Genomic DNA, 25346 nt, shown 5'->3' with positions numbered 1-25346 from the left:
GAGGGGCCCCACCTCCGCAGGAGGGGCCAGGTGGAGTCAGGCGACCGGAGGCTGCCCAGGGATCCAGCAGGGAGGGAAGGAGGATAAAATGAAGGATCGCTGACGATTTTTCTGGACCACGGGGCTGTTTCCCGGGTTCTGTGGCCAGGAGGAGGGGTTTTCTGCGAAGGTTTGGGCGGGTGCACTGCCCTCATCGTGCTGCTCCAGGATTGGGATCTGTCCAGGAGTAAAAGAGCACAAAACCTGGGTTCACCATGGCCTTCGGTCCTCACGGTCCCCTTTTCTCTGGCTAGAGAGACAGGATTTCTCTTGGGGTTTTGCCACCTGCACTGGCTTGTCACCCCCACACTGGGGGCGCCCTCTGGTGGGAACTGGGAGATGAAAGAGGAAGAACACCGTGGAAAGTCACCATATCGAGTCTCTTGGGTCTGCTCTCTAACCTGCCTTGTCACACCGGAAGTCTCTCCTAGTCTTCAGGAGGCCGGTTTGCCGGGTGTAGAGATCTGAGCTCCAGGTGTATAAAGGCATCTGTCCTTCCTCTTCCTGGTCTCCCGCTTGCGTGGTCTCTGCATCAGGTGTGTGGTCTTCTGGTCCTTGTTCTTCTGCATGTCATGTGTCTTTTCTCCCTCTGCCTGCCTTCAAGATGTCTTCCTTATCTTTGGCTTTCATCACTTTGAACATGATGTGTCTTGGTGTGACTTTTGTATGTTTATTATGCCGCGGCTGCTTAGTCACTTCGGTCGTTTCTGACTCTGTGCGACCCTGTGGACTGCAGCCTGCTAATCTTCTCTGTATACATTTAAATCCTTCTGAATTTGAATCTGTGCCATGGTGTCTTTACTTATAGAAAATTCCCAACCATTATTTTTTTCAAATATATCTCATGCTCATTCTTGCTTCTCCTGTGACTCTAGTTGTTGCTAATTGTATGTTGTATGGTGTGAGTGGCTCAGTTGTTTCCAACGCTTTTCGATCCCATGGACTGTGGCTCGCCAGGCTCCTCTGTCCATGGAATTCTCCAGGCAAGAATACTGGAGTGGCTTGCCATGTTAGGCCATTTGAAATCATTGCAGGCTTTTGTTTGCTCTGTTCTGTTGGGGGTGGGGCCCATCTTTCCTCTCTGTTTAGTCTGGGTTATTTCCATGGTCTTATCTCAAAGCTCATGGTTCTTCCCCTTGTCTGTACTGAGTCTCCTCATGAGACTGTTGAAGATCCTTCATCTCTGTTCCCCTGTTTTTATTTCCAGAATTTCCATGGGCCCCTTCTGTCTCCATCTCTGTGCTCAAAGTCTCCACTCTTTTCTTCATGTTATCTTTCCTCTAGAGGCTTAATATCAATTCGGTCTGACAACCCCAGCATTTGAGTCACATCTGAATCTGGTTCTGGTGATTTTGTGTCTTGATTGTGGGAGTTTTTCCTTCTTTTTTGTGTGTCTTGTAATTACTGAGAGAAAGATACTGTCTGGAGGGCAATAGAGACTGCGGTTAACAGTATTTATATCTAGAAATGGACATTTTTCTTCCGTTTGGCTGCTATTGTAGGGGTCAGGCAGCTACAGGGCTGACTGGCTCTGGGTTTTGTGGTTGCCATGGTTACCTTTAGTGCCCACTGACCTCACATTCCTCAGCATCACCCGTGCTGAGGGTGGAGGATGGTTTGCTGGAAGGTTTTTCTCAGTGTCCCCACTCCGCCTGGAACTCCAGGCCTGCCCTGCGCACCTGCACCATGGGGAGGGCCTCTCTCCAGGCTCACTCCCCTCAGTGTGATGGACCCTCCAGCTTGCTTCTGGGCACTGACTGCTCTGGAATGGGGCGTGGCAGGTTGGGCTCACTGTTGCCGTGATGCAGGTTCACATGGACGCAGATCTCATGTCCCTGCACTTTGGGGTGGGACTTAGTGACCCTGTTTCCTCTCCAGAGACAGAAGACCACCAAGGGGCTGGGCCTGGATGTACTCTGACAATAACGACAGTGAGGTGATACCTTTAAAGACTTTAGGCTCAGACTTCTATACCCAGAAAGCTGTCCTTCTAATATTGAGAGACTTCTGGTGCGGAAAAGACAAAGTGAGCATCTATCTGAGGAGCCTGAATGCTTCAGTCTGAAAGTAAGAGCAGACCGATTAGGGAGAGAACCCTAAATTTAAACACTGGAAAGTCAAAATCCCAGTTTTCTGATGGGTTTAAGAAAAGTTGTAATTTTTAGGTTGTCCAAATTTTCTCATTTGTAGACCGGGAAAATGATCATCCCAGCTTTCCACATCCTAGGCAGAACTCACCCTCCACAGGATTTTGCTTCTTGAGTTTTCTTAGAGACCTAATATGTGCTCAAACTTTGTAAATATTCCAAGGTGATGAAAAATAGTACATACAGCTTTCTTTGGCTTCCAAGTTCTCTCTCTATGCATTCAGTTCAGTTCAGTCACTCAGTCGTGTCCGACTCTTTGTGACCCCATGGACTAAAGCACTACACGCTTCCCTGTCCATCACCAACTCCTGGAGCTTGCTCAAACTCATGTCTGTTGAGTCAGTGATAACATACAAGCATCTCATCCTCTGTAGTCCCCTTCTCCTCCAGCCTTCAATCTTTCCCAGCATTGGGGACTTTTCCAGTGAGTCAGTTCTTTGCATCATGTGGCCAAAGTGTTGGAGCTTAAGCTTCAGCATCAGTCCTTCCAATGAATATTTAGGACTGATTTCCTTTAGGACTGACTGGTTTGATCTCTTTGCAGTCCAAGGGACTCACAAGAGTCTTCTCCAATACCACAGTTCAAAAGCATCAATTCTTCAGCTGTCAGCTATCTTTATAGTCAAGCTCTCACATCCATACATGACTATTAGAAAACCATAGCTTTAACTAGACAGACCTTTGTCAGCAAAGTAATGTCTCTGCTTTTTAATATGCTGTCTAGGTTGGTCATAGCTTTCTTTCCTAGAAGCAAGTGTCATTTCATGGCTACAGTCACCATCTGCAGTGATTTTGGAGCCCAAGAAAATAAAGTCTGTCACTGTTTCCATTATTTCCCATCTATTTGCCATGAAGTAATGGGACCAGATGCCATGACCTTGAATGTTGAGTTTTAAGCCAGCTTTTTCACTCTCCTCTTTCACCTTCATCAAGAGACTCTTTAATTCCTCTTTGCTTTCTGCCATAAGGGTGGTGTCATCTGCATATCTGAGGTTATTGATATTTCTCTTGACAGTCTTGATTCCAACTTGTGATTCATCCAGCCTGGCATTTTGCATGATGTATTCTGCATATAAGTTAAATAAGCAAGATGACAAAATACAGCCTTCATGAACTCCTTTCCCAGTTTTAAAACAGTCTGTTGTTCCCTGTCCAGTTCTAACTGTTGCTTCTTGACCTGTATACAGATTTCTCAGGAGGCAGGTAAGGTGGTCTGGTATTCCAACATCTTTAAGAATTTTTTATATTTGTTATGATCCACACAGTCAAAGGCTTTAGTGTAGTCAATGAAGCAGAAGATGTTTTTTTCCTGGAATTCTCTTGCTTTTTCTATGATCCAATGGATGTTGGCAATTTGATCTCTGGTTCCTCTGCCTTTTCTAAATCAAGCTTGAACATCTGGAAGTTCTCAGTTCACATACTATTGAAGCCTAGCTTGGAGAATTTTGAGCATTACTTTGCTAGCACGTGAGATAAGTGCAATTGTGCGGTAGTTTGAGCATTCTTTGGCATTGCCTTTCTTTGGGATTGGAATGAAAACTGACCTTTTCCAGTCCTATGGCCACTACTGAGTTTTCCAAATTTGCTGACATATTGAGTGCAGCACTTTCACAGCATCATCTTTTAGGATTTGAAATAGCTCAACTGGAATTCCATCACCTCCAGTAGCTTTGTTGTAGTGATGCTTCCTAAGGCCCCCTTGACTTCACATTCCAGGATGTCTGGCTCTAGGTGAGTGATCACACCATCGTGAGTATCTGGGTCATTAAGATCTTTTTTTTGTACCATTAGTTTGTGTATTCTTGCCACCTCTTATTATCTTCTGCTTCTGTAAGGTCCATACCATTTCTGTTCCTTATTGTGCCTATCTTTGTATGAAATGTTCCCTTGGTATTTCTAATTTTCTTGAAGAGATCTCTAGTATTTCCCATTCTACTGTTTCCCTCTGTTTCTTTGCATTGATCACTTAGGAAGGCTTTCTTATCTCTCCTTGCTATTCTTTGAAACTCTGCATTCAGATGGGTATATCTTTCCTTTTCTCCTTTGCCTTTCACTTCTCTTCTTTTCTCAGCTATTTGTAAGGCCTCCTCAGGCAATCATTTTACCTCTTTGCATTTCTTCTTCTTGGGGATGGTTTTGATCACCACCTCCTGTACAATGTTACAAACCTCTTTCCATAGTTCTTTAGGCACTCTATCAGATCTAATCCCTTGAATCTATTTGTCACTGTATAATTGTAGGTCATACCTGAATGGTCTAGTGGTTCTCCCTACTTTCTTCAGTGCTCCCAGTTCTGTTTTTGCTGACTATATCGTTTCTCCATCCTTGGCTCCAAAGAATATAATCAATCTGGTTTCAGTATTGACCATCTGGTGATGTCCATGTGTCGAGTTGTCTCTTGTGTTGTTGGAAGAGGATGTTTGCTATGACCAGTGCATTCTCTTGGCAAAACTCTGTTAACCTTTGCCCTGCTTCATTTTGTACTCCAAGGCAAAACTTGCCCATTACTCCAGTTTTCTCTTGACTTCCGACTTTTGCATTCCAGTCCCCTATGATGAAAAGGATATCTTTTTTTTTTTTTTGGTGTTAGTTCTAGAAAGTCTTGTAGGTCTTCATAGAAGCATTCAGCTTCTTCAGCATTGGTGGTTGGGGCCTAGACTTGGATTTACTGTGATATTGAATGGTTTGCCTTAGAAACAAACAGAGATCATTCTGTTGTTTTTGAGATTGCACCCAAGTACTGCATTTTGGACTCTTTTGTTGACTGTGAAGGCTACTCCATTTCTTCTAAGGGATTCTTGCCCACAGTAGTAGATAAAATGGTCATCTGAATTAAATTTACTCATTCCAGTTCATTTTAGTTCACTGATTCCTAAACGGTCAATGTTCGTTCTTGCCATCTCCTGTGTGACTATTTCCAATTTACCTTGATTCATGGACCTAACATTCCAGGTTGCTATGCAATATTGTCATTTATAGCATCGGACTTTACTTCCATCACCAGTCACATCCACAACTGGGCACTGCTTTCTCTTTGGCTCAGCATCTTCATTCTTCTCTGAGCTACTTCTCCACTGATTTCCAGTCGCATATTGGGCACCTACCGACCTGGGGAGTTCATCTTTCAGTGTCCTCTCTTGTTGTCTTTTCATACTGTTCATGGGGCTCTCAAGGCAAGAATACTGAAGTGGTTTGCCATTCCCTTCTCCAGCGCACCATGTTTTGTCAGGACTCACCACCATGACCTGTCCATCTTGGGTGGCCCTACACACGGCATGGCTCATAGTTTCACTGAGTTAGACAAGGCTGTGATCCAAGTGATCAGTTTGGTTAGTTTTCTGTAATTGTGGTTTCCATCTTGTTTGTCTGCCCTCTGATGGATAAGGGTAAGAGGCTTATGGAAGCTTCCTGGATGGGAGATACTGGCTGTGGAGGAATCTGGGTCTCGCTCTGATGTGTGGGGCCATGCTCAGTAAATCTTTAATCCAATTTTCTGTTGACAGGTAGGGTTGTGTTCCCTCCCTGTAGTTTCTGTTCAGTTCAGCCACTCAATGGTGTCTGACTCTTTGCAACCCCATGGACTGCAGCACACCAGGCCTCCCGTCTATCGCCAACTCCCAGAACTTACTCAAATTCACATCCATCCAGTCTGTGATGCCATCCAATCATCTGATCCTTTGTCGTCCCCTTCTTCCCCTGCCTTCAATCTTTCCCAGCATCAGGGTCTTTTCCAGTGAGTCAGTTCTTCATATCCAGGTGGCCAAAGTATTAGAGTTTCAGCTTCACCATCAGTTTTTCCAATGAATATTCAGGACTGATTTCCTTTAGGATGGACTGGTTGGCCTGAGGCATTAGTGGTTGGGGCGCCCTGTAGTTTGGCCTGAGGCCAAACTATGGTAGGGGAAATAGAGACCTCCTTCGAAAGGACTTATGCCAAGACTGTTGTATTCAGTGCCCCGACCCCACAGCAGGCCAGTCGACTCATGCCTCTGCCAGAGACTCCTGGACACTCACAGACAAGTGTGGCTCAATCTCTTGTGGGGTCACTGCTCCTTTCTCCTGGGTCCTGGTGCACACAAGGTTTTGTTTGTGCCCTCCAAGAGTCTGTTTCCCCAGTGCTGTGGAAGTTCAGTAATCAAATCCCACTGGCCTTCAAAGTCAATTTCCCTGGGAGTTCTAAATCCCTTTTGCCGGATCCAGGTTGAGAAATCTGTTGTGGGCCCCAGCACTTTTGCAACAGTGCGAGAACTTCTTTGGTATAATTGTTCTCCAGTGTATGGGTTGTCAGCTTGGTGGCTCTATGGTGGGGCTCACACGCCTCTCAGGTCTGCTGCAGCCAAAGCTCTTGCCCCTGCAGCAGGCTGCTGCTGACCCATGCCTCCTCAGGAGATGCCCAAACACTCAAAGGCAGGTCTGGCTCAGTCCCACGTGGGGTCCCTGGGTCCTGGTGTGCACAACATTTTGCTTGAACCCTCCAAGCATCTCTGGCTGGTATGAAGATTGATTCTAAATGCGATTTCAACCCTCCCAGTGTCTTGGTGGGGCTTCTCCTTTGCACTGAGTTGTGAAGTATCTTTTTTTGGTGGGATCCAACATTCTCCTGTCGATGGTTGTTCAGTGGTTAGTTGCAGTTTTGGAGTTCTCACAGGAGAAGATAAGTGAATGTCCTTCTACTCCACCATGTTGTAATACAAGGTGCAAGCTTATCGCAAGATTATTATGTTACTCAGATCTTCTAAATGCTTACTTAGTTTTTGTCATTGTGACATCTTTCGGAAAGAAGATGGACTTTCACACAAATTTTGGTCCAGCCGTCAAGACTGATAACCATACATACACACTAAGACAGTATGGAAATGTTTATCCCTTACACAAGGAGGCTTTTTGGGGTGAGCAGTGCAGGCCCCTCAAGCTGGTCTAAACATGACTTGAGAGCCAGGAAAGGAGAAGCACCTGGGCTTCTGTTGTGTTAGGGGTGGGGCCTTGATGAGGGTTCCGGCACGGGCAGGTGCCTCCTGTATGGTTTGAATTTCCTACTTGTACCAATTTCCAGGCTTTCTTTTCTGTCTGCTAAGATGTGGGGAGAAAGAAAAGACTCAGGGATGAGGCTTCAAAGATGTCAGCAGTTACCTAGAGGGGTGGGATGCAAGGAGGTGGGAGGGAGGTCCTAGAGGGAGGGGATATATTTATACATACAGCTGATTCCTCTCATTGTACAGCAGAAACTAATACAGAAAAACATCAATAACAGATATGCAGATGACACCACTCTTATGGCAGAAAGTGAAGAACTATAGAGACTCTTGATGAAAGTGAAAGGAGAGTGAAAAGGTTGGCTTAAAGCTCAACATTCAGAAAACTAAGATCATGGCATCTGGTTCCATCACTTCATGGCAAATAGATGGGGAAACAGTGGAAACAGTGGCTGATTTTATTTTGGGGGGCTCCAAAATCACTGCAGATGGTGATTGCAGCCATGAAATTAAAAGATGCTTGCTCCTTAGAAGGAAAGTTATGACCAACCTAGATAGGATATTAAAAAGCAGAGACATTCCTTTGTCAACAAAGGTCCATCTAGTCAAGGCTGTGGTTTTTCCAGTAGTCATGTTTGGATGTGAAAGTTGGACTATAAAGAAAGCTGAGTGCTGAAGAATTGATGCTTTTGAACTGTGGTGTTGGAGAAGACTCGTGAGAGTCCCTTGGGCTGCATGGAGATCCAACCAGTCCATCCTAAAGGAAATCAGTCCTGGGTGTTCACTGGAAGGACTGATGCTGAAGCTGAAACTCCAATACTTTGGCCATCTGATGCGAAGGGCTGACTCATTGGAAAAGACCCTGATGCTGGGAAGGATTGAGGGCAGGAGGAGAAGGGGACGACAGAGGATGAGATGGTTGGATGGCATCACTGACTCAGTGGACATGAGTTAGGGTGGACTCCAGGAGTTGGTGATGGACAGGGAGGCCTGGTGTGCTTTAGTCCATGGGGTCGCAAAGAGTCGGACATGACTGAGTGACTGAACTGAACTGAATTACACTTCAATAATAAATAAAAATTTAAAAATAATAAAATAGATAATCAACAACAGTCTACTACAGCACACAGGGAACTCTAGTCAGCACTCTGTAATAACCTATATGGGGAAGAATTGAAAAAGAATGGATATATGTGTATGTAAAACTGAATCAAGTTGCTTTATACCTGAAACTAATACAACGTTGTAAATCAACTATACTCCAATATAAAATAAAAATAAAAAATATTAATGGATAAAAAGGGATTCCAATTTTTTCTTTGTGATGATCTTCTGGTCAATAAAGTAAATAACCTAGAACAAGCAAGCAAAAAAACAAACAAAAAAAAAACAGAGTCAGACTCCTATTTGCAGTTTCCTACCTGCTTCTTGGTGGAATGGACCTGTTACTAATGTATTGATAATGTATCTCTTTGATGCTGAGGTTCAAGCTCCAATACTTTTGCCACCTGATGCAAAGAACTGACTCATTGGAAAAGACCCTGATGCTGGGAAAGACTGAAGGCAGGAGGAGAACCGGACAACAGAGGACAAGATGGTTGGATGACATCACCAACTCAATGGACATGAGTTTGAGCAAGCTCTGGGAGATGGTGTTGGACAGGGAAGCCTGGCATGCTGCAGTCCCTGGGGTCACAAAGAGCTGGACACAACTGAGCAACTGAACTGAACTGAATGTATCTCTCATTGTCCATTTGATGCTTTGTGGTTTGAAATGTATTTTATCTGATATAAAAGTTGTTATAAGCTATAGCGAATTTGCTTTTTATTTCTACCTTTTCTTCTACTCTTCAGCTGTATCTCTTACAAACATAGTTGTGCTTTTTTGACACATTTGGGAAGCAACTGTCTTTAAATGGAACAACTTAATCCACTAATACCTAGTGTGATTACTGGTATTTATTTATTCTTGGGTTTCTCAGGTAGTGCTAGTGGTAAAGAATCTGTCTGTCAATGCAGGAGACACAAGAGATGTGAGTTCGATCCTTGGGTTGGGGAAGATCCCCTAGAGTAGGAAATGGCAACCCAGTCCAGTATTCTCACCTGGAGAATCCCCATGGACAGAGGAGCCTGGTGGGCTACAGTCCAAGGAGTCGCAAAGAGTCAGACATGTCTGAGCATCCAAGCACACACACAGCACATGAGGTAGCAGGTCAACAGCCGTTAACAAAACACCATCACTTGGGGCCTCAAGTTCCCTAAAATATCTTCATATACAATATTCAGAATAGAACGTTCATGGAGAAAACCAGAAATCAAATGATCAAAACCAATTATATATTAATAATGAATCCACTGACATTATTAGATAGGTTTAAAAATAACTTTAAATAATATGTTCAAGGGAATAGTTTATGAGATGGAAATCTTCAGCCGTTAAGTGAAATCTATACAAAAATAGAAATTTGTAAACAAAAATGCAATTGTTGAAACTAGAAGAGTTTAACAACAGATTAGACACAATGGAAGAGATGATTCTGAACTGGAAGTCAGGTTAGAAGAAAATAGAAGCAGAGGGAGTGGATTTTCCCAAGAAAATGAGAAATAACTTTCAAACCACTGCAAGAACAACACATCAACAAAATGGAACCAATTAACATAGTCATAAAAACAGGTAAAAGGAAACAGTAGAAAATAACGGAAGATATTTACATAGCACTTACATGACTTGCACTCTCCTACCTTCATATAGATTAATGGAATGAGGTGAGTAAGTGTTAGTCGCTCAGTCGTGTCCGACTCTCTGCGACCCCATGGACTGCAGCCCACCAGACTCCTCTGTCCATGAGATTTTCTAGGCAAGGATACTGGAGGGGGTTGGGTACCATTATTGAGCCATTGCACAGGGAAGTTGAGGCACACGTTTTGCATCCAAGGTTACCTGGTTAGTAAAAGCAGCAGAGCAAGGATGAAAGCAAAGGAAACTATACTAGCTCTAAAATGAGAAACTAGAATAGAATATGAAATATAGTAAGAATATATAAATGGTGCTGTCACTCAGTCATGTCCGACCCTTTGCAACTTCGTGGACTTGAGCCCATCGGGCTCCTCTGTCCACAGAATTTTTCAGGTAACAGTACTGGAGTGGGTTGCCATTTCCTAATCCAGGGCATCTTTCCCAACCCATCACTTGTTTCCTGCATGGACAGGGTGTTTCTTTACCACTGGCGTCACCTGGGAAGCTGATATATTGTGTGTGCGTGAGAATTAAGTTGCTTCAGTCATGTCTGTTTGCAACCCCATCATACCAATCATCAAATACCTGAAAAGGAAAACCACTTCCTGTCTTTTGGGGATCTTCACCCCTCAGAAAAAGTCTTTTCTGTTTTGGCAGCTATCTAGTGTCTTCAGATTTTTAAAATATTTTTATACACATTTTCTGGTTGTTCAAAACCATAATAGTTTTATAATTTGCTTCATAAAAAACAACATATGAACATATTTTTCCTGTTATCAACCTTTTTTTTTTACACATTTAATAGTGGCATAGCTGTTCATTATATGAATGAACTGTAGTTTAATTCCTTTTGTAACACATTTAGATACTGTATTTCATCAACTCTAACCTGTAACCTGCATAGTTTAATGTGTCTGTGTTAAAGGAAACAATGTCATATTTTATAGCTGCTGGTGTCTTAAGAGTCACTGATGGGTCTGAACACTGCCTATCTGAAACTACACCACAGCCAGTCGTCTGGGGGCAGGGGGTGATTCTGGTCCCAGATGTCCACCTCTGTCCTGGAAGGGGCAGGATCGAGAGACTCCCTTCTCCAGCAAGCACCCCTTGAGCTGGCCACTGTGCCAAGATCCTCTGGAACACCGCTGGTCACATTCCAGGACGACAGGGGCCAAACTTTTGGACCTGGCTGAGATGGGAGCTCAGGTCTGACCACACCTGTCAACTGAGAGACTTAGTCTGTGATGTGGCAGCTCCATTCTGGGGCGCTCTTTCCCCCTCTCCCATTCATTTTGACAATGTTTTGTCAGTGTTCTCTTTTCTCAAATAATTAAAAAATATTATTTCGGCTGCTTCAGGTCTTAGTTGTGGCGCATCTTCTTTGCATCACTCGGGAGCTTTCCTGGCACCTCATGCAGGCTCACATCCAATAGGATCTTAACTTTCCCCAACCCAGCAATCAGCATTGCCTGCATTGCAAGGCAGATTCTTAACCACTGGACCACCAGGGAAGTCCCAAGAAGTGAATTTTTAAGAGTCAAAAACGGTTAGATTAAGGTCCATGAAAACTTGGCTTTATGGCCTTTCGATATTGACAGGAAATGCGCTAAACCCAATGGGCTAGATCACTGTCTCCTCAGGTGCTCAGCTTCCACTGGCCAGGCTCAGAAGGACCCTGAAGGGGGCTGGACAAGGGGAGAGGAAGGAGCCACACACATTCAGGGAGCACAGATCGCAAAGTGGGTGGAACTAGAGACTGTCCACCACCCCGAGGCCCTCTTAGAAAGGCCTCTTGATGCCTCTGTTCACCCGAAGCTCAGGGTGGAGGCAGCGGACTTTGGAGCCTGCGTGGCCTTGCTGAATGAACACACCATATGTCCTTTGTGGACGGAGCTGCCAGGTGGGTCGGCCTCGTAGGAATTCTTCCTCACTCCCACTTCCTCATGACCTGACCTTCGGCTCCTCAGTGGAGGTTAGCTGGCTTTTCCTAGTAGCGTTGGGTCCCCTCCAGAGCAGCTTTCACTCAGGTCTCCTGGGGCCACTGTGGAGGTGGTTCTCCTGGCTGGCTTTATTTTCCTTGTTTCCTTCTGAGAAACGCACGCACTATACGGGAGTCAGTGAGTGCAATGGGGTTTGGCTGGTGGAGCTGCGGTAGGTGAGTGGCCAGTTTGGGAGACGGGGACTGAAGAGGTGAACCGGCCATTCTCAGGCTACAAGATCGGGTGTCAGGCCTCATGGCTTGGATCTCTGTGCACCCTTGGGGGTCCCAGTGCGCCCCCTCGGGGTCCCCGCGCGCCTTCCAGCGGCTCCCCGGACCCTCGGGGCCCCGGGCACCTCTGAGTCCCAGCGCCCCCTGCCCCACAGCTTACCCCTCGCCACCCCAGCTGCCCTATGCACCGCCCCTGACCTCGACCCTAGCTGCTCTGTGCGCTCCCCGAGTCGCAGCGCGCCCCTACTCCTCCAGCGGCCCCAGGCCTCGCTGCCCGGAGCACCCCCGAAGGCCAGACGCCTGACCGCGCAGGACCCGCCCGGTGACGCATTTCCAACAACCAGGAACCCTGGTAGACCGGGCACGCGCCCGACGTCCGGGAGCGCGCCTCGTGCACGCGCGACTGCCACGTGACCCTCGCCGGCCAACCTGCGCGCAGGGATTTGGGGGCAAAGCGCGGCCCCGCGAGCAGTTGCGGCGGGAGAGCGGCGGGCAGAGAGCGTGAGTCGCTCGCCTGGGGCTGCCTGCCGTCCCGCTGCCCTCCGAGCGCAGCCATGTCCGAGGAGAAGCCCAAGGTAAGGGCCGGCGGGTGGGGGTCGGGCCGGACTCAGCCCCCACGCCCGCGCCGCCCCCGCGCCCGCGCTCCGGGCCCCGCCGCCCTCCGCCGCCGGCCGCTGGGACCCGTGCCGAGCCGCGCCGCTGGGCCTCCCCTCCCCCCTTCTCCCTTCACCCCTCCCCCACGCCGCCGTGCCCCGCTCGGTTCCCCTCCCCCCGCCCGGTCTCGCGCCCCGCCCTCCTTCCAGGCCCCGCCCCTTCCAGGCCCCGCCCCTACCCAGACTCCGCCCTCGCGTTCCGACTCCGCCCAGCTCCTGCGTCCACTGTTCGAACTCCACCCCTCGGCTCCAGCCCGGCCCGCCGTGCGGGGAGCCCCGCCCCGTTGGCCCGAGTCTGGGAAAGCCGGAGCTTCTAGTCTGGAGCCTCTCCATCCGCCGACATCGCCCGCGTCCCCAAACCCTGTCTGGGGCCGTCCCTCCCCAGGACCTCTTCCTTCGCCAGGACCCTCCCTAACTATGCCCCTCACGGGGACCGGCCAGCCTGGGCTCTACTGCCCCGCGTGCGCGTGGTCCCCTCCTCAGTCCTCGCTGCGGAGCGCCGAGAGGGCGCAGGCTGGGCAGGGGCTCCGAGAGGCCTGACTTGTCTGGATCCACTGCGGCCCCTTGGGTGTGCGCCCATCCCGCGTCGCCGCTGCCGGGTGTGCGCTCTGCAGTCTGGTGCCCTGGCCGGCAGTCCTCGCGAAGGTCCGCGGTCGTGAACATTAGTCTTGGAAATGGGTTTCTGGAGCTTTTCGTCTGCACTCTTGCTCTGCGCGCAGCCTCTCTTACCCCGCTGCTGTTGCTTGGAGATCGCACCCTAGTGCGTACGGGAGGCAGAGCCGGGCTGGGTGCGCCTGCAAGGAGCCCTTGGACGGGATCCCACGGTGGGGCCCCGGTGGACGCGGCCCTTTCCGCCCTGGAGCCTCCTCGGAGCTGTCTTTGCTTTTCCGGTGGGGGTGGGAGCAGATGTAACTGCCTTTCCTTATGCCCTCTAGGTGGTCTCCTCTTCCTGAGTTTAAATGCAGTGAGATAGTGAAATACGCCCAATACTGATCCTTTGGGTGTAACACTCCCACATGTTCAATGTCCAAGGCCTAGTTCAGTAGAATTAACTTGTTTTAACTGCTTCCAAGATAGCAAGCTGGTTGTGCCTCACGCCCCACCCTTGTCTTCGGTGGCCTTGGTTCCTGCCGGGCTGCTCTGGCTCAGATATGCTCTCTCCTTCGGGCCTGGAGGGGAGGGGTAGGAGGCACACCCCAGGTCATCTTGGTGCAAAGAAAACCTTGTGGGTCAGTTGGGAAGACAGTTTGCCTCCCCTGGAGAGTCCAGGTAGGGGACTGACCGGGTGAACCCTGCTGTGGTTTTCAGGGTTTCTTCCTTCCCTTTCCTTTTTCCCAAGTTTTGATGATTAGGGACTCACCCCAGGTCTGGCCTTCCTCTGCCTGGTTTGTAGCCACCGCCCTCTTTCTGTTTGTGTTCTGGTCCCTGCATCTCTCTGTTTTAAACACCCATATTTTTTTATGAAAGTAAATGCATCATCTGTCTATGTGCAAAAGAATGAAGTTGGACCCTTCTCAACACTAAATGCAAAAATTAAGTCAAGATGGATCAAGAATTAAAACAATACAACTTTAAGGTGAAAGCATAGGACAAAAACTCCATGACATTGGACTTGGTGGTGATTTCTTGATTATGACACCAAAGACACAGGTGTCATGAAAAAAAAAACGACTTATGAAAATTTAAAAATTTTATACATCAAAAGACACTGATAAAAGAACAGGGTAAAAATGCAACCACAGAAAAGGGAGATGATATCTTCAGACCACTATCAACCCAAGGAAACCCCAGAAAACTGCCAATAAGAAAGTAATTTGGGGTGTTAGGAATTGTGATTTGGGAAACACAGATTTGGGTAAACCAAAGAGCTTTCTGGGTAAGAGAAAGAATCGGGCTTACAAAGGCAGGAGCCACAAGGTTGAACTCTGACATAAAAGAAATGTGTGTCCCGAAGGTGTGGCTGTCACGCGTTGTTTCAGGGTCAGGGTCCCACAGGCGTCTCGAGTTTTGGGCAGGTATCCTGGATGCTTCGTCAGGATAGGATGTGGTCACAGGTCAAACTCCATCCTGGTTGAGGTGAGCGTGAGTCCCGTCCTCAGTGATCTCTGGGTTCTGTCTGAGGGGCTTTCTGAGCAACACCGACTCCCTTTTGATTTTCCTTCTACATTGCATATCTCATAAAGGATCAATATTTAGACTATATAGAGAACTCCTAAAACTCAACAAAAAAATAACTGACCTCATTAAAATAATGATAAAAAAAACCTGAATAGACATTTCTCCAGAGAAGACATACAAATAGCCAAGAAGCTCATGGAATGATGCTTGACATCACTGATCAGGGGAATGCAAACAGAACTACGGCGAGATGCTGCCTGACGCCCATTAGGATGGCTCCTTTAAAAATCAAAACAGAGAGCAGCAAGTGCTGGAGAGGGTGCGGAGAAGTTGGAATTGTTGGTGGGAATGTCAAATGATGCAGCTGCCATGGAAGAGAGAATGGAAATTCCTCAAAGGATTAAAAGCAGAATTTCCATATGATCCAGCAGCTCTACTGCTGGGTCAAAGTGTTACTGGCTCAGTGATGTCCAGCTCTGTGGACCCACAGACTATAGCCCGCCAGGCTCCTCGTCCATGGAATTCTCCAGGCAAGAATAACTGGAGTGGGAGCCATTTCCATTTCCAGGGGATCTTCCCAACCCAGGAATCAAACCCAGGCAGATTCTTTACCACCTGAGCCACCAGGCAGGCCTGATCTATTCAGGCTTAAAAAGGAAGGAAATCTCGACTCTTGCTACATCAGGGATGAACCTGGAAGACATTATTATGCTGATTGATGTAAGGCAGTCACTAGAGGACATATACCGTAATTCCACTTAGAGGAGGTCCCTAGAGGAGTCAGATTCATGAAAGTGGAAGAATGGTGGTTGCCAGTGGCTGGGGGAGGACGAGTGAGGGTTTCATGGGGACAGAGTTTCAGTTTTATAAGATGAAAAGAGTTGTAGAGATGGATGGTGGTTTGTAGTATTTTATACTACAAACTGTACACTTAAAAATGGCTGAGGTGGTAAATTTTATGTGTATTTTAACACAGTGAATAAGCAGCGAAGAAATAAAAGAATAAATGGATAGGAAATCATATCTGTAAATGCAAGGAGGTACCCTGGATTGGATTCTGGAACAGAAAAATGATATTAGTGGAGAAAAATTGTGAAATACAAAACAGAGAAAGAGTATTAGTGGAAAAACTGGTGAAATACGAAAAAGCTTGCAGTTCTGTTGCTAGCGGTGTGCTAGCGTTGCGTTCTTGGGCAGGAGGCACACTGCAGCGCGTGAGATGCTAATACCAAGGAGACCCAGTGGGGCGTGTAGGAGCGCTCTGCCTCTGTATGGCAACTTTTTTGGAAATGTGGGATTTTTTTAAAATAAAACCTTTATTTGAAAAGATGAAAAAGCAAAAGCACCCTTGGTTTCTGGGGAGTGGTGAGGTGCTGATTGTGGGACCCCCAGCTTCATCAGATGGGGGCTCGTGGCTAGAGTCTCGCCTACTGGGACCACTTCTCAGAGCCAGTCTGAGCTCCCCTACTCTGGCTCCAGGGGCCTCCTTTCCTTTCCCCTCCATGTGGCGGGGAGCAGGTCCCAGGGCTTGGACGGGGGAGCGGTGGGGAAGGAGAGCCCCAGGAAGAGGAGAACTTGGCTGGGACAGCACACAAACCTGCTTTGGGCTCCATCCAGACTATGCAGATTGACTTAGGTCAGCTTCATCATTTTGTGAAAAAGCAGAGACTCCTCTTTTCCCCAGCAGTGTGCTCTCAGAACACCAGCTTCTTGCATCAACTTCCAGTAGTTTCCAAGGACCAGAGACCTTGTTGATTGCTCAGCAGCTTGGAGCGTCCCATGGGTCATGTCAGGATGGGATAGGGCGGTGACCCCATTCAGGTGGGACTGGCGACCCAGGACACACTTGAAGGTGGCCCTCCCTGGGAGGCAAGCGGGGAAGCCACGGGCAGTCTGGACCCTGAGCCACTGCGCAGCCTGCTGTTCTGGCCAGAAACGTCTCTGGTGTCTGACTCACCCTCACACTTGAGTATAAGTCACTTGTGCTCCACTCTAAGAGCAACCTTACAACAAAGCCGGGCCTTCTCTCTCTTGTTTTCTGGTGTTACGCAGACTTTTTTCCCCTTAAGCCGATGTTTGTGACAAACGCGAGGTTGGCAGGGCATTTGCCTGATTCAGCAAATAGAAGTTACAAGTCAGTTCGGTACAGGAATACGACAGACACACCAGTGACTGAATTGCTGGGGTCGTTTAGGAAGCAGTGGTGGTTGTGGGCCAACAGGTGGAGGCCCAGATGCATGTCTCTTTGCAGGAGGGAGTGAAGACGGAGAACGACCACATCAACCTGAAGGTGGCCGGGCAGGATGGCTCCGTGGTCCAGTTCAAGATCAAGAGACACACACCGCTCAGCAAGCTGATGAAGGCCTACTGCGAGCGCCAGGTGTGGGGAGGGGTGGTGAAATGTGCGTGCAGGGGCCTGTGTGTGTGCTCATGTGCGGCCAGGTTGGCCAGGCTTCCCCGGGCGGTGCAGCTGTCTGGTGCTGTTGGAATCTGAGCAGTGGGTTCTCACGGATTCCATCCCTCCTCCTCCGTGTCTGTGGAGACACTGCCCTGGCAGTTTGCTCCAGACACACTTAATCAGTTCAGTTCAGTTCAGTCGCTCAGTCGTGTCTGACTCTCTGTGACCCCATGAACTGCAGCACGCCAGGCCTCCCTGTCCATCACTAATTCCCGGAGTCCACCCAAACCCATGTCCATTGAGTCGGTGATACCATCCAACCATCTCATCCTCTGTCCCCTTCTCCTACCTTCAATCTTTTCCAGCATCAGGGTCTTTTCAAATGAGTCAGCTCTTCGCATCAGGTGGCCAAAATACTGGAGCTTCAGATTCGTCAGTCCTTCCAGTGAACATCCAGGACTGATTTCCTTTAGGATGGACTGGTTGGATCTCCTTGCAGTCCAAGGGACTCTCAAGAGTCTTCTCCAACACCACACTTCAAAAGCATCGATTCTTCGGTGCTCAGCTTTCTTTATTGTCCAATTCTCACATCCATCACTTCCCTTTATTTACTGCTTTACAAGACAAAGCCGCCTCACTGGCGCCCTCCCATGGTGATCAGAGACAGTGAAGCCCAGCGCGTGTGTGTGTGTGTGTGTGTGGGGGGGGGGGGGGTGGTGGTGGTGTGGGGTGTGTGTATGTGGGTGTGTGTGTGGGGGGTGGGTGGTGTGGGGGGTGTGTGTATGTGAGTGTGTGTGTGTGGGGTGTGTGTGTGTGTGGGTGGTGTGGGGGGTGTGTGTGGGATATGTGTGTGTGTGTGGTGTGGGGTGGGTGTGGGTGGTGTGGGGTGTGTGTATGTGGGTGTGTGTATGTAGGTGTGTGTGTGTGGGGGTGTGTGTGTGTGGGGGGTGTGTGTGTGGGGGGTGTGTATGTGGTGGGGGGGTGTGTGTCAGACTGTGCCCTGGGGCCCCTGGTGCTCTCCACAGGAGCCAGTCCTCTGGGGGGGATTCGGAAATCCTTGACCTTAGTTTCCACCCTTAGCTTTGATAACCCTTGCCTTGGCCTGTTTGTTGTTGCTATTAAAAACACCTAAAAAAGCTCCGTGCCTTCCTCTTTTTCTCCCCTCTTTTCAGGCTTTGCTCTTCAGAGGAGGTCACTGTCAATTCCAGCTTTTTTTTTTTTTTCCACTTTTTCTTGGTAAATATACTTGTGCTTCTGTTTTGTAAATTTTGGATTTTGGAGACTATTTTTACCTGTGAAAGGTGGGACTTCTGCTCTGACCCATGGTCCACACAGCCAGCCTCTGCCCCCGCACACAGCCCCCTCCCTGCACCCAGCCTGCTCTGGAATCTGCTGCTTTTGTGACCAGGCAGCCACCCCAGCCACATAGCAGGTTGTGCTTATTGCTGGCTCTTGTCTGAGTCCTGTTGTTCTTGGTCTGGTGGTGGCTGTGTGTGTCGATTTCAGGGTGTCTCGTCGTGACTTTATGCCCTGCATTTCCTGCCGTGCTGCACTGTCTCCCACCCGGGCCCCTCCCTCCTGCCCCACCTGGGCTGCTTCTCTGCGGTCCTCCCAGAGCCTCCCGGGAATCCTGCCCACGTCCTCGGCCCCCGTCCTGGACTAATCTTTCTGGACTAATCTTCTTCCCGTCTTGATAAAGCATATCTTCCAGTATCTTGCTCGGAAAGCATATGAAGAATACTGCTTCTCTGAACGTGATTTGCTTTATAAACCTTCACACTTGAGTAATTTGACTGCACGTAAATTTCTAAGTTGAAATTCATTTTCCTCTTTTGGAGTTCCTGCATCATATTCTTCTAGTTTCCCCCATTTGTGTGTAAAGTTCAGTGACGCTCTGATTCTCGGTCCTTTGTTGTAATGTGGTTTATCTCTGCTAGCTTTCAGGACTTTATTCTTGGGCTTTTAGGTAGGCATTTTTGTCTTAGACTCTTCCGGGCACGTTCTCGGCCTTTTGGTCTAGAAGCTCAGTTCAGTTCAGGAACTGGACCTTCTGTCAGTCAGAGACAGTTTGTGTCCCTCTCCAGTGGGATTCCATCCGATTTAGTCATCTGTGCCAGGTGTGTGCATCTGGGTCATTTCCTCCAGCTGTGCATGGGGTTTGTTGCTGTTGGTCTCCTTTCTGGGAGGTTTTCTCGACTTTGTGTTCCCACTTTTTATGGGTGGTCTTGTGTCTGTCATGATTTCTGATTTTCAAAAGTCCTTGTTCTTTACTGTTTTTTGTGGCTCCCTTTTCTGGGGGGGACTCCGTTGTTTTCTAGCTGCTTCAGAGTTTCAGGCCCACTGGTGAGACTTTGTAGTCAACTGGGTCGTAAACCTGTGTATTCACAAGTCTGGTGTTTTGATGAATGTGTGATTCTTTTTGAACTAATGTGTTAGCAGGAAATACTTACACAGTGATAACTGCTTTTCTTTTCAGGGCTTGTCAATGAGACAGATTCGATTCAGGTTTGATGGACAACCAATTAATGAAACAGACACCCCAGCACAGGTAGGAACCCAGCAGGTCGGCACTCAAGGGCTACTTCCGACCTGTGTGTGGCAGCTGCCAGCAGGAACGCTCACGTTTGAGAGTTACTGATCGCTGTTCATACGGAACACTGTACATTTTCTTTCCTTTTTTTTTTCGTAGCCTGCTGCATGGCTTATAGTTCCTGACTAGGGATTGAACTAACGCCCCTGCAGTGGAAGCGCAGAATCCTAGCCACTGGATGGCCAGTGAATTCCCCTTATATTTTCTTAACGGCTTAGATTATTAGATTTTGTAATTTTGAGGTTTAGTTTTCAAATGAGAAAAATGTACTTTGTCAGCCTCATCTGTGTTGGGAGAAGGAGCAGGGGGGCTGGGTTCTAGCTGAGGTGGTCCAGGGTGACGGCCGAGGCCCAGCGTCCTCACCCCCGACCCCCACCCCCACCCCTACTCCAGGTGAGCTGGGCAGATATGATCACCACCGCATGTTGTCGGGACACTGGCCCTGCAGCGTTAGTCTGCAGCTACATTCCCGCCTCCATCTCCTGCCCTCTGAGCACTGACGCCAAGGGACATGAGTGGAGAGGGGTGCAGCGTGCTCCGTTTCCTCCAGCATCAGTCACCATGTGCAGCTCTGTCAGGTCCGCTCGTCGCTCCTCATGGAGGGAGAGCCCGGGGTCCAGGCTGCACCCGTCACTTGTCTTCCAGACGACTGTGGAGTTGAGTGTGGGGAGAATCAGCCAGGCTTCAGTGTGAAAGGGCTGCTCTGTAGAGGTTTCATCTCTGCTCCTGTGGGGAGCCGCATGCCCCTTACACAGAGGGAGGGGGCAGCCGTGGGCTCCCCCAGCCTCTGCGCTGATGTGCGTGCTGGGTCATGTCTGCAACAGTAGTCCTCCCCCTGCCCTCCCACCCCCCTCAGGGGTACTGCTCTTGATTTCTGAGCAGGATGCTACTCGACGGGATGGGGAGGCCAGCAGGGACCCCTTTCTTTGGGATGGAGTTGGCTTTGGCAGCACCCGTGTGGACTCCACTCCTCACCTCTGAGGTCCCCAGGATTCAGCGCTTCTGGTCACTCCTAGCTGAAATCTGATTTTGTATACTTCTCAGTAAAACTTGAGACACTTTGCTTTTAACGGGACTTAGTTTCTCTGTCAGTCAAGGCCCTAGTGTTGTGGATTCTTTTAGGAGAACTTGGGGAAGAAGCGAGCTAACTGGAAAGTCATAGCTGAGTCTCTGTCCTCATGTGCCGACTTGAGGGTGGGCTCAGGTGCGTGGGGGCGGGTCCCCCCCCCCCAGCATAAGAAAACACTGACACGCCTTCTGTGCCTGCAGCTGGAGATGGAAGACGAGGACACCATCGACGTGTTCCAGCAGCAGACGGGGGGCTCCAGGGTGGCCAGCTGCCTCTCGGGGAGCGACCTCTAGAGACCCCATCCCCTCGTGGCACTGTGCTGTGTTTGCTATTGAACAGTGGACGTGTGGCCAAGCCCATCAGCAGGGAGGCTCGGACACCGAGGACATTCCCCAGAAGGACTTTGCTCTGATGCACTTGAGTGCCACCGTGGTGATGGTCCCTAGCCTCCCTAGGCCCATCACCTGGTACCTGTGTTTGGGTAAAATGCGTGGTGAGGGACTTGGGCTTTGTTTTTACTTTTTTGTTTTTTCTCCCTCCTATGACATTTTCTCCAAGCTTGTGGCCTGAATGCCTGCTTTCTGTCTAGATGGGGATCTCACTCCAGGTGTTGACCCTCCTCATTCCAATCATGGAGAGAACGTCACTACTCTGGGGGTGCTTCTGTGGGGCGAGTTTTGGGGTCATGATTGGTATGGGAGATACACTTTCACTTACTATTTCTTGTGGGCACAGGTTTTTTTAATGCTACATATTAAAAACGTAAGCTTTGCCAGAGCATAGTAAAGTTGAAGGGAAAATACTGGAATGTTTCTTATAAGGTAAGAAGTTTTGTCAGTAACACAGCCCTGGGCGGGGTCTGGGGCCCTGGACCCATTGCCACCAACTGCTGGTGACGCTGCTTGGACACAACAAAAATGGGCTTTTCCCCATTTCTTAACAGAGAAGAAAGTAAGTCCCACACGTCTGCTGTGGTCACAGTGCCAGGGCCTCAGATTTCCTCCAGTATTTGCTTCTGATGAGTAACAATGGTCTGTATGTAAACAAGGAAGATAGAATATTGCTGATTTTGCTGGTATGTTTTTGTGTAAAAGAGCTGCTTCAGAGTGTGGCTACAAGTGAGAGATGCCCCCGGGTTCTCCCCGAGGACCGTGCTCTGCTCCCCAAGTTGGTATGGAGCTTACGTTACGTGTGATTTCAGTTCTGTGCATTTTGGGGTCTGTTTTGTTAACCTCTGATTGTCCTGTTGCCCTTCCGTGTGGACTCACTCCTGTCTGATGTCCCGTGGCTGCCTGTTTTGGTCACCTGGGCAGGACAACCACCATCATCTCCTGCTCGCCTGAGACCTTGCTGGAGAAGTCTGCACTTCCTTTGTACCTTGCTGTTTGGGCACAGGCAGGGTGTCTGCGACTCTGTTATGTTTATTCCCCAATTTGTACATTATTTGTTGTCCTTTACTACTGTCAACAGTAAATATAGTTTGGTATTCTGTCTCTCGGCTCCTATTCTATTCTGCATTTGGAGATTGGACATCCTGTCACGCTCAGTATTTGCAGTGACTCTTCAGCAAGACCACTCCGACTTCCATCTGAAGGCTAGCTCACCTCCCATACTCCTGCAGGCTGTGACATCCCTGCCGAGGCCGCCCCCTCCCCTGCCGAGCCCTTCTCCCTCTCTTGGGCTCCTGGAGGGGTTACCATCTCTGGGCTTCTTGATATTTTTCGTGTTTGAATGTGAGACTGTCTTCCTTTGTGCAGTGCAGCTGACAACTTACTCCATCTGTTTTGAAATGGAAGTGAGTTGACACTGTTTTGGAAACGTCTGTGTTGCACTGTGATACTGTATCAGGGTGGTTGGGGAGGTGAGCACAGGCTGAAAGCTCAGGGGCAGCGAGCACGTGACTTGCTTACAGCAGCAGCAGGCAGAGCATGGCCCAGAGAAGGTGTGTGTGTGTGTGTGGGGGGGAGGGTTTGTGGAGCCCAGGAAAGCAGGCCCTGCGCTCGTGGGGTCACATGTCGGTTTCTGGGGAGCCCTAGTGCAGTGCTGCCTGAGTCCTACCCCCAGCATCTGCGTGACAAGCAGGCAGTGTCCTGGAGTTTGTCTTTTTATCTTAGAAATGTGTGCAGATGGTGTATTTAGAATAACAGATCTGCTGATATATTAAAATATTGTTATGTAAAATCAGCTCCTAGAATCACTGGGTTAAACTGATGCTTCAGTAGGAGACAGGCTCGTCTTTACTGATTCTATTACGGGTGCCCTGGGTCCCAGCTGGCACTTTCCCAGTTTCAGTACCAAAACCCCACACCCCAGGACCCCGTGGCCCCAGGCACATGGGTGGTGCTGGTTTGGCTGGGGGGCACAGGTGGGAGTGCAGCCATTAATCTCAGCTGCTCCATGACACAGCTTTTATGGAAAGAATCTGCAAAAAGCAGACCCTTTTTATACCTCAGAACTTCAATTCCCAAAGAAACTATAATTCCCAAAGAAACTAGTTCATTCCGAACTTGCTGGTCTGTCCAGTGGTTGAAAGCCTGTAAGTATCACATACCGGGTGCTCGGAACCCTTCGGACACCAGGACCAGCTGACCTGAGCTGAGCATTGCCAGATTTAGCGAATAAAACAGAATGCCTAGTCTCAACTTGAATCTCAGCAAGGATGCACGGAGTGGGGTATAAGTATCCTTGAAGTGAGCCTGACCCACCAGCCACAGGGAGGTGAGACTTCCATTATGTTCAGTTCAGTTCAGTCGCTCAGTTGTGTCCGACTCTTTGCGACCCCATGAATTGCAGCATGCCAGGCCTCCCTGTCCATCACCAACTCCCAGAGTTCACTCAGACTCCCGTCCATCGAGTCAGTGATGCCATCCTGCCATCTCATCCTCTGTCGTCCTCTTCTCCTCCTGCCCCCAATCCCTCCCAGCGTCAGTCTTTTCCAGAGTCACCTCTTCGAGTGAGGTTGCCAAAGTACTGAGTTTCAGCTTTAGCATCATTCCTTCCAAAGAAATCCCAGGGCTGATCTCCTTCAGAATGGACTGGTGGGATCTCCTTGCAGTCCAAGGGACTCTGCAGAGTCTTCTCCAACACCACAGTTCAAACGCATCAATTCTTCAGCACTCAGCTTTCTTCACAGTCCAACTCTCACATCCATACGTGACCACAGGAAAAACCATAGCCTTGACTAGATGGAAGCACCTCATATTTTGGGTTTTTGTCACTTGATACTAATCCTGGTACACACTGCTGAACAAACTGTGAACACACACTGCTACAACAGAATGACCTCAAAGACAGCAAGTGACAGACGTGGGTGCAGTTCAGAAAACACCCAGCATCTAATGGGTGCTGTTGTCTGAGCCACATGTTGATCATAGTACTTTTTATCACCTGCGCTTCTGCCCCGTTCCAAGTAGAATTGTTTAGTTGCCCTTTGATCCCTGACCTGCATGGGGGGATGGGGTGTAAGCTGGATCACAGAGAAGGAAACTACTTGAATGCGAGATGGAAACCTCAGGAGTATTTGCAAACCCATTACTTTTTGAAACTGTTTAAAAGTAGTGTTTTCATATAAATCACAATGGTCATTTGAAAAGACAGTGTCAGGCTGAATTTTTGTTGATGCCTCTACTGCCATACATGCATCATTGTGAGGTTTATTTGCACGGTTTTATTCAACTCAATAGATGCTTACCACATCCAGGAATACAGGAGACAAAAACTCCCTGCCCTCATGGGACATGTTTCTGGGTAAAGAAGACAAATAATAAGTTGTATATACATTATACTAGAAAACTCCACAGGGCATAATGTAGAAAATTCTACACAACAGTATGTTGGAATAAGTGTTGTGAAGATAAAAACTTTTAGGAATGGGGTTCTAAGAAGTACAATAGAGGAATAGATAGATCAATGGGCCAATCAGCTGTAGAACCACCATGAATAATAATGAAAAAAGGACTCATCCTAGTGACCTGATACGCATTAGTCAGTGGAGAAGTCAGAGCAGCGGGAGTGGATGCTGGCTTCTTGAGGCAGAGGACTAGGGGAAGACCGAGGGGGCCGCTGCCTGGGGCGTGCGGGGCGTGGGGCGGTGGGCTGCGGTTGTGCGGGAAGCCCGTCCACCCTGGGGTTGGGGGGTGTCTGGCTGCTGCTCTGCTCCCTCCTCGGTCTCCAAAGCTCCTCTCCAGGCCAAGCTGAACCCAGACTGACAGAGCATAAAACGGCCACAATCGCCAATCTAACTTTTTCAAACCTAAAACCGTGTGAGAGTCGTCACCGAGCACCAACCGCTCTCCGCGTGGATGTTCTCGCCTTAATTGCAGTTGCGCCTGAGAAGTCACCGCCTCTGAACTGCGCGGGTGACGTCGCAGAAGCCCCAACACGGTCCCAGGTGCACCCCATAAACAATCTGAA

General features: G+C 48.7%; 1 protein-coding gene across 1 annotated transcript; it reads left to right on the top strand.

Annotated features, from left to right (window-relative positions):
- SUMO3 (small ubiquitin-like modifier 3) lies at positions 12458-22426 on the top strand. The gene is made up of 4 exons (XM_018052124.1): positions 12458-12680; positions 17128-17256; positions 19751-19822; positions 21134-22426. Exons 1-4 carry the CDS (start codon positions 12660-12662, stop codon positions 21224-21226), a joined length of 315 nt encoding a protein of 104 aa, XP_017907613.1. The 5' UTR covers positions 12458-12659; the 3' UTR covers positions 21227-22426.

The sequence above is a fragment of the Capra hircus genome, chromosome 1 (assembly GCF_001704415.2).
Source record: "Capra hircus breed San Clemente chromosome 1, ASM170441v1, whole genome shotgun sequence".
Lineage (NCBI taxonomy): Eukaryota > Metazoa > Chordata > Mammalia > Artiodactyla > Bovidae > Capra > Capra hircus.
Note: the sequence above shows the minus strand (reverse complement) of the source record. Positions and strands in the feature narration are given on the sequence as shown.